The sequence below is a fragment of the Hakea prostrata genome, chromosome 7 (genome assembly GCF_041222555.1).
Source record: "Hakea prostrata isolate BN-2017 chromosome 7, UWA_Hpros_2, whole genome shotgun sequence".
NCBI lineage: Eukaryota > Viridiplantae > Streptophyta > Magnoliopsida > Proteales > Proteaceae > Hakea > Hakea prostrata.
Genome location: NC_142606.1, coordinates 23291231 through 23303347, shown reverse-complemented (window position 1 = coordinate 23303347; position 12117 = coordinate 23291231). Strand labels below are relative to the sequence as shown.

Here is a 12117-nt window from a genome sequence, read left to right as displayed (position 1 = left end):
TAATTCAAAAAACTAAACTCATTTTTCATCCTCGAGTTTTGACTATTTCCATACTAACAAGAATATCAATACATGTAATCGTTTTAAGAACCGAAAAAACTAAGAAGGGATGAGACAAATCGAATTATAATCAACAAACAATCATATTTACTAAACGCTAGATTCTTTCCCTTTCCCACTTTTTTGCTCTTCTGTTTCTCCTTGCTATTCTTCACGCAGGATATGTTGGGGTTTCCAAACCACCCCAGAACAGACAATACATGAAATGACCCAAAACACAGCAATAACTTCTACCTCTACTAATAAAACTACAAACGAATGAGGGAAAAAAAACCGACTCTGACACTAAAATTTTCAGGGCAGTACATGTTTCCACCGCACCCCCTCCCTTTAATCCCACAAAATAGAATGCAAACACCCAATGTTTTTCCCAGACTCAATCAGTACACAGGCCTTTATTTGACCGACCACCGCAAAAGTAATTAACCCAATGCTATTCTTGATCAGACCTGAGACTGGAACAAATAGGACCCAAATATGGCAACGAGAAGCTGACCTGACCCAACCCCCAACATAAACCTTTATCAGCTCTAACATGGGACTTCTTGCATCATGATACTACCAATCCACAGCCCTGCAAAAAGATTTACACATATTGATCCTATTTTGCTCATAAAAATGAAGATGACTAGTATCAAGGAAGTAAATCAACAATCCATCAACCACCAACTAATTTGAAAAAAGAGAAGATCAACCAAACCAAATATATGAATGAAACTATAGCAAAAGATAGAACAAGCATAACAAACCCTATGGATCTGGACACCATGTAGACCTACAAGTTCAAGATACTTGGAAATTTTTACTGGCCATTATCTTGGGCACTCTCAAATTCAATGAGAGTAGGGGTTGTTCGTGAGGTTTCCACCGAAATACCTCGAGAAAACACAAACAATTAAAGTTGAATAACGAAAATAAAGATACCTTCAACTGAAGTTGAAACCGCTGGGAGGAACTGCAACTTCGTTGGCACCAAAGTGGAAACCAGTTTGGGCGGTAGCATCACCTGGGGGCAGCGTCTCATCATCTTCCTCCAACCAATATGTTTCTAGAATTTTCACAGCCTTCTCATAGATCTCAGTGTTATCATGGCTCTGTAGGTTTTCAATCTTCTCCAATCCCTCAGCCTCGTCAATTAATTGGGCATAAAGATTCACTCCACCAGTATTACCCAAGTTTTTCTCAGCTTCCCCAACCTTCAAGATGTTCTCTAACCCTTCCAAACAGACAGTGACAATCCTTGGGTCAGGGCAGATGAGGAGATCACACAAAGGTTTAATGCAACCTTGAATCACCAGATACCTATACACACAAAAACAGAAAGGAAAATATTTTTTCAGGAGTCCAATATGAAACCAGCAGAACAAGAAACCAATAACTAGGCAGTAGTATACTTGATTTGATCATGGGTGCCACCAGAGGTTGCATTTGAGAGTGCCCATGCAGCTTCCTTTTTTATGTCAAACTCAGCAGTTTGCAGCAGGTGGATAAGAGGAGCAATAATATCAGCATCAATGACAGCCTGTGCAATAACAAATTGCATGAACAAATTAATCAAAGCAGAGCACAAATAACCATGTATTTATTACTAACTAAATTTAATCAAGAATAAGTCCATCAGTATATGTTGGCAACTAGAATTAGGACATCAATTTTAAAGGTAAGAAGACACCATAAGAGCCATCCTACTACAAGAAATTTCAAACTTGTATGACTATCTGATTCTTGTTTCTCCAACAAGCTTCCTTTTGATGCTCTTCTCATGATAGTGAGTCAAGAAGGAAGCTTGTAAGACAAACACCACTACTTTTCTTGATGATTTCACAAGTAAACAGCAGAAATGATCAAGTTCATAAGAGAAAAAAACAAAGATAAAACCCAAGTAAATAAATTATTTCCTTCCTAAATTCAACCAGCACAGTCAAACTTTACACATTTGGAAGTAGGAACAGAACCAGGACTTCCCAATGTCATGAAATTTAACAGAAAAGGTTAGCAATAATGTGTATTTTATTAGGAAAATGCCACACAGACAGAGAAATTTCGTACCTGTATCTGATCCTTGTTTCCAGCAGTAATATTTGATATTGTCCAGCATGCTTCCTTCTTGATGCTCTTCTTATGATTATGATTCAACAAGTTCAAAAGACAGGGAAGGGCTTGATGATTGATGATAAACTGGATAAATGACAAGGTGAAACAAACAAGTCAGCAACCATTCCAAACTTCTTGTACAATACATTTATCAATAGAACACATAACATCAATCAGATAATCACATCTTCATATAAACAATTATAAAACCTTGTTTCATCAAAATGGCAATTTTTTCCCAATTAGAAAGCAACTATTAAATTATAAAGAAAAAGAGGAGAGAAGACAAAATCCAGTAACTCCCAACCAGGGGAAAAAAGAATAAGAAACAAGATAGGGAGTACTAAAAGATGTTTTCAAGCATTGCAAACCCTCTCACTTAACAGGATACATTTCATTTCAAGTGAAAACGCATTCAAACAAATCCAATCCAAGGATTCATGCAAAATCTCACAAGTTTTTTCCATTTTAGGCTTCACAGAAACACAACCCGATGTCAAAACTTGGGTTTGAACTTGGGGGTCCCAGAGTCTAAACAAGATCCAGTACATATTGGTTTCAAGCCTGATTGAGACCACCCTTTGAGATGGTGATTACTAAAACTTCATTGCCCATTATAATTGTAATATCTAAATGGAGACAAACTGTCTAACTGCATACGAGAGAATTGTTGACACAAAATTCTATTGATCATTATAGACCCACATAACAGTGACCTAAATAAAAATCAGAAATAAACAGAGCCCACCATAAACTAGCTGAAACCCTTAATGACAGCACAACTGACAACTATTTTATACAAGAAGACAATCATAAACATTCTTAAAAGCAGGCACTAGAAACTAAATACAGAACAGGTAACATTGAGATTAGTAAGTCCAGCAAATTAAAAAGAGCACAACATCAAATGCATGCCCAAATAGATGAATACATCTAGCAAGTCCACACCAAAATTCAGACCAAGTACAAGAACAGACAGCAACAATTGCTACATTGGGAAAAATGAATGGAGCAACAATCAAGAGTCCCTCCAACTAAAGAAATGTTTACCAGCATGAACTTCGCTAATTATTGTTAACAATACAATAATCAGTTACCACTAAGTTAAAATGAAAATGAATCAAAAGAAGAAAAACTATAAGCGTCCAACTAAAAAACCAATAAACTATTCATACCTGAGTTTGCATATCGTCTCCCGTGACAATATTCCCGACAGTACGAAGCGCAGGGATAAGAACCGAGGGTGATGGATGTCTGAGAACAACAGAAGGATAAAAGGCTTAAGATCTGGTAGAAACTTATCTCCCCTTTGTGCAAAGAGATGTAAAATTTCGAAGGGAATAAGTGAAATCACTTACAATAATAGCTCGACAAGCCGTGGGCAAACACCTGCTTCAATGACAGCTTGAATTTTATCATTTGTCCCATCGGAGAGATATGACAGTGCCCAACACGCATCTGTTAGGACTTCTTCATCACTTGAATGGATAAGGCGCTGCAATGCTGGGAGGGCAGGTTTGGTCTGCAGAATCCAGTTGAAAGGTCTTCTAATTAACATTGTAAATCATTTTGAACTTGAAGACACAATAAATGAGAAATGAAATGCCCAACCTGTTCAAATGGAGGTTGTGGCTTGCCTCTGCAGAAATTAGACAGTGTCCATGTTGCATTTCTGAGCATTGAAAGCTTTGCATGCTCGTTCAACTGTGCCAGCAATGGAATCAAAGCTCCATGACCAAGGACAAGATCTCGGCACTTAGGAGAATCACCAGCAACATTTCCAAGTGCCCATACAGCCTAAGTTTCAAAAGTAACCCGTCATAAAGTTCTTTCTACATCTCAAAACAGTCCAAAGCTTCTTAAGATCATAGAAAATTAAGTGCATTCAGTATACCTGTTCCCGAACATCATCACTAGGAGAACCAAGAAGCTTCACAAAGATGGGGACGGCACCGTGATCAATCACAACCTTTGTGTTCTCCGAGGTTCCAGAAGCAATGTTTGTGAGAGCCCAAGCTGCTTCAAACTGTTTAAAGAATGATTTCCAGTTAAACAAGATTAAAATAATAATTTTAGAAAAGTAGAAATTAGCTTATCATCACTGTCCACGAACCTGAAGTTGAGGAAAATCTTCTCTCATAAGAAACTCAACGAAGCGTGGGACGACACCAGTTTGGATAACTTCCTCAATGGGAGGACTGCGCTCTACAAAAATATGCACCCTCGACAAACTTAGGAAACAAAAGAAACTCATACAATAAAAACAATAAGATAAGCGCCCCCAAAAATCTAATCACTACCTATAGAAAGTAGTTTCCGGAACTGTGTAGTAGCCTCAAGTTGCAAGGTGCTTTCATCTGACAAAACACCAGCAACCATTGCGGGAAGAGACTCTAACTGCAATTTAAGCAAAATAAATAACAAACAAGAAAACATATAATCCAAGTAAGTAATACTGAACCATCCAATTTCATTAATTACAGTTAATGGGGAGGGCCTAAGATGCACAAAACTTTTCATTTAAAAAGAAAAGCAAATAAAATGTCAGAATAACGGAAATAATAAAAGCAAGATTGAAACCCTAGAAGGCGAATCCCCATTGGAGTACAAGATTAAAGAAACCGATCAAACAATTAATCTAAAGAATCTATATAGAATAAGTGGCAATTAAGCTATATACCTTCCTATCAACGGTAGAAGGGAGAATCGAGGTCTGAAATTGCAGTGCTTGCATGCCTTCTCTTCTTTTCTTCTGCAAGCTTTCCTCTCTTCTGTTCTTACGGATCTCAATCATGTTATCTTCTCTCCTTCTCCGACCTTCATCAGCATCTACGGCAACCTTGTATCGGTTGCGACGAACCTCCGTTCTTGCGTTGGGTCTTAGAGACATGGCTGCTAAGATCTATGAAACCCTAACAGCAAATCAAAGACGGAGAACCGATCAGATAAGAGAGAAAAAGAAAAAAAAAACCCTAGACCCACAAATGAAGCGATAAACCAATACAAATTTGAATAGAATAGGCGCTCTTAATTAGAGAACTACCGAATGAGGAGCAAATAGCAGAGACAGTGAGTGGAGCGAGTTGCAGAAGGAGAGCGAAAGCAAATGGTCAAGGCGAAAGGGGCTTTTATAATTTTAAGGTTCTTCGATTTATATATTTTTGATTTAACGTTGAGGAAGTGACAAGAGAAGAGCTTTATAGCGGTTTAAGCAACGGAATTAGGGTGTGATGGTAATAAAAAGGCACACTTTATCCACTTATTTACGACGCTGCCACTGATTTTGAATTTGAAGTTGAGGGAAACTTGCGGGCTTCGCAGTGCCAGCTCTCGCGGCTGTCATGTTGGTAATTCTTTATTCATTTCTAGGGTTTATGTGCATTTATACATTATTATATTATTATCATCACTGCTAATGGAGATCTGTGATTAGTTAATCCACCCATCGTATTTATGAGGATGTGGGGTCTACATCACTATGGTAGGATAGTATTTTCATATTTTCTCTTCGTACATTTTTTCCTTTCTTTCTACTCTTTCTAGTTAGGTTTCTGTTTTCCCTACCTTTTGTCTACTTCATCCATGAAGCTGATTCAATTGATTGATTTTATCATTAGTTTTTGTATTGCCGGCTTATTAATTGGTAATGATAATGAGACTTTTTTTTTTTTTTCTTGGTAAGAAAACAAATGTATTGAAGAAACAAGCCAAGCTCAAGGTTGAATCGAAACTAACCATGATTATAATTAAGGAATGGATAGGGTTCAAAATGCCGTGATTGTCAACAACGTACAACATCCTTTGAGCTAGGGCATCGACAACCAAGTTGCTTGTCTATATAATATAAACAATTGAACAACTACAGAATAAAGCCATAAACCCATCAAGTGGCAGATTTCTCGTAGAAACTGCAATTGAACCTAGTGGATAAAGCCTTGAAAATGTAGAAAGAGTGGATCTACCAGGAATTCTATCAAGACTTGTATCGATAGTTCTCTTTCTAATCTCCACCTTCATTGAAGTACTTTGTAGTGTCACAGAGGCTAAGCTCTATATCATCATTTTGCCGACTGAAACATTCTTCAACAAGCAACCAATAAAATTTTCTACATCGATTTCCATTATCGTTTTCTAACTATTTTTCATTGAGTTTTTTACTAGTGGCTCCCTTAAGTCGGGGTGAAACTGAAAGCACCTCTTGAAGTGCCAAATATTACTGGTGGCTCACTTTTTTTTATCATTGGTTGCTCACACTTAACAGAATGAGTAAGACTCTATTAACTAATTCAAAATTTTAAAAATAATAATAATAACCAAACTACCCTTGTATGATGTGTTATGATCAAGTTACCCTCTCATACTCGACTCTTAGGTTGGTGAAGGGATTTCCTTCTTTGCCATCTTCTTCCTACACCTTACCTTACTGAAACCACCTACCACCACCAATGCCCCCCCCCCCCATTGTCGGACAACACAAGAAGCTTTGTTGCCTTTAGTTTCACCCCCCCCCCCCCACTCAAGGGAGCCATTATAAGGAATGAAAAAAGAGAAAGAAGGAAGAACCAAAATAAGGGTTTGTAAAGAAGAAAGAATTGCAAATCGTGCTTGCAATTTCTGCTCTAGTTACCATGCCATCCAAGAACAAAGGAAAGAGAAAATACAGGAATGAAGAAAAACAAAGGGAAGGGTATGTTTAAGTTAAACGTTGTTCTTGTTTCAATCAATAAAGTGAATAATTTTGCTTACATGCTTGTTTCTTTCTCTTTGTGGCATGGTCGATGAATTTTTGGAAAATGAATGATATGGTTAAACAAGACTTGATTCCTAAAGTTAATCATGATATAGGTAATTGCAAAACATGCATGCTGACTAAGATTACTATGAAGCTCTTTCCTAAGGTGAATAGAGATTCTAATATTCTAGTTTTAGTGCATAGTGGCGTTTGTAATCTTCATAGTACTTGTATTCGAGGATAAAAGAAGTATTTTGTAACATTTATTGATAATTGTTCCAGATTCTGTTATGTTTATCTCCTGAATGCCAAAGTTTTGAAATATTTTAAGGTTTTGAAAAATGAGTCTAAAAACTTTTGTAAGACAACTACCAAGTGTCTTAGGAGTGATAAGGGTGGTGAATAATATGATCCTGACTATTTTAAAACTATGGGCATTGTTCATGAGGTTACTACACCTTATTCTCTACAGCAAAATGGTATGACAGAAAGGAAAAGTAGGACTTTAATGAAAATGGTAAATGCTATGATGTCCTATTCTAGCTTAAGTAGTGGTGTCTGGGGTGAACCACTGTTAATTGCTTGTTATATATTAAACAAATTTCCTTTCAAAAAAACGCTCAAAGACCTTGTATGAACTTTGTAAGCAACGAGAACCAAATTTGGCATGCCTTAAGATTTGGGGCTATAGAGCTATTGTGAAAGTTCCAAAACCAAAAAGGAAAAAACTAGGTGAAAAAGGTGTTGAGTGCTCCTTCCTAGGATATGCTCTACATAGCAAAACATATAGGTTTATGGTTATTGAACCTAATGACTTAATAGAGTTAAACACAATTATTGAATCAAAAGATGCCATTTTTTATGAAAGAAGAATTACATCCATTCTTAGGACCATGGATTCTACAACTGTGAGTGATAAGAACGAAGAGTCTCAAACACCTAGTGTAGAACCAAGGAGGAGCAAAAGGAAAAGGATTGAGAAGTCTTTTGGCCAAGATTTCTTTATGTATCTAGTTGAAGGTACTAGAGAAATTCAGAGTAACCAAACCCTGTTGACTTTAAATGTTGAGACAGATCCCAAACATATAAGGAAGTTATGAAGTCTCAAAGGGCTGCTTTCTGGAAAGAGGTCATAAATAATGAAATGGACTCCATAATGACAAACAATACTTAAAAATTGGTTGATTTAATCCCTCCCTCTAAAACTATAGGGTGTAAGTGGGTTTTCAAAGAAAATTAAAAGCCAATGGAACCATTGATAAATTCAAGGCAATGTTAGCGGCAAGAGGTTTTACACAAACGGAAGGTATAGATTATTTTGATACTTATGCTCATGTAGTTAGAATTACTACTATCTGAATATTGATTGCATTGACATCAATATATAAATTTGTTATTCACCAAATGGATGTTAAAACAACATTTTTATATGGTGAATAGATGAAGAAATCTATACACAACAACTTGAAGGATTTGTTGTAAAGGACAAAAGAATATGATTTGTAAATTAGTAAATTCACTATATAGACTCAAACAAGCATCAAACAGTGACATGAAAAGTTTGACAAAATAATTTTGTCAAATGGGTTTAAAATACATAAGTCAAACAAATGTGTGTATAATAACTTTTCAGGAGGACAACGTGTGATAATTTGTTTATATGTTGAAGACATGCTAATATCTAGAACTGACTTAGAACAAATAGAAATTACTAAAAAGTATTTATCTGCTATTTTCGATATAAAATATATGGGTGAAAATTATATCATTTTGTGAATAGTTAAACATGGGGACGTATTAATGTTGACACAATCTCATTTTATTGAGAAAGTGTTAAGGAAGTTCAACCATCTAGATTGTCCACTTGTTAATATACCTTTTGAGTCTAATGTTAAGTTAGAACTTGATAATGGAAGAGCAATATCTCAAACTAACTATGCTAGTGGTATTGGTTGTCTAATGTATGCAATGACTTGTACAAGATCAAACATAGCACATGTTGTAGGAAAACCTAATAGGTACACTAATAACCCTAGTAACCTACATTGGAAACTATATTTAGGGTTTTTAGATACTTTAAAAGAACAACTAGCAATAGCTTAATATATAGTGGTTATCCTATTATTCTAGAAGGGTTTACAGATGCTAGTTGGATACAGACAACGCAGACCACTCATCCACAAGTGATTGTATATTCACTCTTGGTGAGGGTGCAATATATTGGGGGTTCAAAAAAGCAAACCTGCATTGTTGATTCCACTATGGTAATAGAGTTTGTGGTGTTATCTGTTGGTGGTAAAGAAGTAAAGGGCTTAGAAAGTTGTTGATAGAAATTTTGAATGGCCAAAACCTATGCCACCAATATCATTTCTTTGCGATGGTGAAGCAACCTTGGCTAGAGTCATATTTATAATGGAAAGTCAAGACATATTGGACTAAGACAATTTTTTGAGACAATTGATAGTTGATAGAATAATTACCATTGATTTTGTAAGATGGAGTCAGAATTTGGTAGTCCAATAACAAAATGTCTTATAAGGGATTTGATCAAGAATACTGCAAGAAGGACGGGTCTTAAGCCCATTTCCTAAGATCACCAATAGAGGGAACTCATCTCAATATTTGAAATATCAAATTTGAGTTCAATGAGTAGAGTACTTTGTATGGAGTGGTCTGCAAGCACCAATGCTCTACCATCCCATGGAGGAATGCTTGGTTCATGTCATGGAGGTGGAGGGGTGAGTTGTATGCTTTTAATAGATCTATAATAGTTCTTGCTGAGGTGTTTGTTACATGACATCTTTGATTGGTCTACCTAAGTGAGTGTATGAAGTGAGGCCACTTCTATTGAGTTTTAGGCTTAGACTCTAAGGTTCTCTGAGACAGGGATAGAGACACATAACCTTCATATGTGTTGGCTTTTTGGAGTGTTTTCAAAGGTGAAATCAAGTGTATGAGATACATCCGGCTCGTCGTCATAGAATTATTAGTTCAAGGACTCGTCTATTGTATACTCTAATTAGCTTTGATGGATTTCACTAAGTCGAGGTTCAAGTCAGGCAACATCTACCATTTAAGCATTTGGTTTCCAGAAGTTGTTTTCTATATTTGTTTTTATTATATTGAAAATGGTGGGAGAATGTTGTATTATTTTGAATGTAATAAAAATAAAGGTTCGATATTCTTGGTTTATTAAGTGCGTAAAAGCTCTAAATTATTTATTTTCATGTAAAAGTTTTTGTTTAGTCCCACATCAGAAATCGAGAAGTCGGAATTCGAGTTAATTAATAGGAGTTGCATATTGACCTTGATTTATAATAATAAAACATGTTAATGCATGGTGTGCAATGTACAAGCAAGGACAATGTACCATCCAAGCTTGCTCGTCCACACGAGACATGGGTAGTGGGCTATTTAGGTGCTTTTGCGCAAGCATTTGGCGTGCTTGCATCCTTTTGCGCAAGCATTTGGCGTGCTTGCATCGCTTCAAGCAAGATTAGATCTCAACCTGTATACTTTGATTGACGGTACATCAAGGTGATGGAATTATATAGATCCATTGGATTCCTAGAAAATCCATCAGTTAGACAGATTTATTGATGTAATCTATCCGTTATAATGTGATACCTTTATCGTTCAATGTTCAATCTAGACTGTCAGGTTGTATGGCCGAATGATCCGATGGCTAAGATTTGAACGTGGTATTGGTATCCCTACAGAGGGGTACCTATACAAACAAAGTCATGAATTGTTCAATATAGGTACCTCAGTCCTTATAAATACCCTTAATTATAGAGATACAACAATATCCCGAAAATCTCTTTGTACTTAGATTTTGTCTGTGGTTTGTGAAATCTGAGAATAACAACATCACGTTAGGTTTCTTTGTGTTCTTGGAGACAATTCACTACCCTATAGCACCTTCTATGGGGGTGAATTACGTTTTAAGGATAACAACTTCAATAACGCGCCTAGAAATTCCAAGTTTCTCATTGTGCCATTTCTTGCTTCGAATACTTATTCTTTTACATGCAGGTGGATATTGCAAACAAAAATCCTATTGCTGGTTGAGGAACACTAAAATGTGTTGATTGTAAAAGACTAAAAGTAAAGCTAAGTTACATTTCTACTTTTTCTAAACTACATAAATATTAGTACATCACCAATTTAATGTATATATTTTTGTTATATTACAATTATCAAACTCTAGCAAATTTCACCTACATTTGCAAGCTTAATATATGTATGGCTTTCACTTTAAAATTTAAAAGCTTTGATTGATCCTATTTTGGTTTATCATTGAACCAATCCAGCCTAACCGATTTACCCATTTGCAAATCAAATGAATGGTATCCTTCTTAATGTTATGATCGGTTGATGCAAGAAGGACCTGCAAGAATGTGCTCGATCAGGGGTGGTCGAGTAACACCTTCAAAGCTTTAGTCATCAAAGTATCCAACCTTGGAACGGAGAAAGTTGTTTTGTAACAAGCAAAATGGATTCAATCTCAAAAAAAACGTACCTCCTTATGGGCATAGATTGGGATATTTATAGTTTGAGAGTACCTGAGCAATCTCGTTATTGAGTTTGATTCGAACTCCTACTTTAAGCATGATCCGTTGAGAGAGACTTTTACTTGCATATGAATTGTTGAGTTCAACCTAGACTCCAATAGTAATTTGATCCTCTTGATTTTGATGGGGATTCTTATCCCTAATCTCAAGGGATTCGGTTGCTATTAAAGAGTATGTATAGTAAGACTAGAACTACTTGAATCGTTTGTGGTCCAATATTGACCTGATTGAGCCGTATTAGTTCTGGCCAATCTATTGCTGATTAATTCTTTAACATGATCAATGTAGACCATAAAATTTATTCGACTTTTATACTTCAAAATATTAGTGGAAGAATTTAACTCTTTTTTTTTATATATAATAAAAAGATAACTTCAATTAGGTAAAAGTTTTGCAATTACATCCATCATGAATCATAGTCTCTAAATAGGGGAGTCTTATATGATGATTTGTTAAACTAAGTAGCCATAGTTTTGCCAACTCCTTGCTTAGATTATAGATCTTAAGGTTGGTACTTATAAGTAGAATTTTTGCCAAAATAGGAAATAGAGAAGGGGATGGATTTGGACTCAGTTTTCCCTGGATCAGATATGATGCCATGCCTTCATCACACCATATTTGTTGGAGTTGTATTTGTTTTAGTTGTGCTGATTATAT

General features: G+C 35.9%; 1 protein-coding gene across 2 annotated transcripts; it reads right to left on the bottom strand.

Annotated features, from left to right (window-relative positions):
* Positions 1–5312, bottom strand: LOC149010655 (importin subunit alpha-2-like). 2 transcript variants are annotated; one of them, XM_089161989.1, is made up of 12 exons: positions 5198–5312; positions 4835–5066; positions 4455–4551; positions 4268–4359; positions 4049–4180; positions 3766–3951; positions 3513–3676; positions 3330–3408; positions 2110–2238; positions 1455–1582; positions 985–1362; positions 1–634 (listed from the first exon to the last, which is right to left on the bottom strand). In XM_089161989.1, the coding sequence occupies exons 2-11, from the start codon at positions 5042–5044 to the stop codon at positions 987–989; spliced, it is 1593 nt and encodes a 530-aa protein (XP_089018115.1). In that variant the 5' UTR covers positions 5045–5066; positions 5198–5312; the 3' UTR covers positions 1–634; positions 985–986. The 2 variants fall into 2 exon arrangements, with proteins under 2 accessions (XP_089018115.1, XP_089018116.1); XM_089161990.1 differs by having other exon boundaries at positions 4835–5056.
* Positions 5313–12117: the final 6805 nt, after the last annotated feature.

Excerpts from the sequence above, each read along its gene's own strand:
- LOC149010655 (XM_089161989.1), bottom strand. The coding sequence starts at position 5,044 with ATGTCTCTAAGACCCAACGCAAGAACGGAGGTTCGTCGCAACCGATAC. Across the intron at positions 4,552-4,834 it reads CTTCTACCGTTGATAGGAAG|TTAGAGTCTCTTCCCGCAAT; the intron begins GTATATAGCTTA and ends CTTAAATTGCAG. Across the intron at positions 4,181-4,267 it reads AAGATTTTCCTCAACTTCAG|TTTGAAGCAGCTTGGGCTCT; the intron begins GTTCGTGGACAG and ends TTCTTTAAACAG.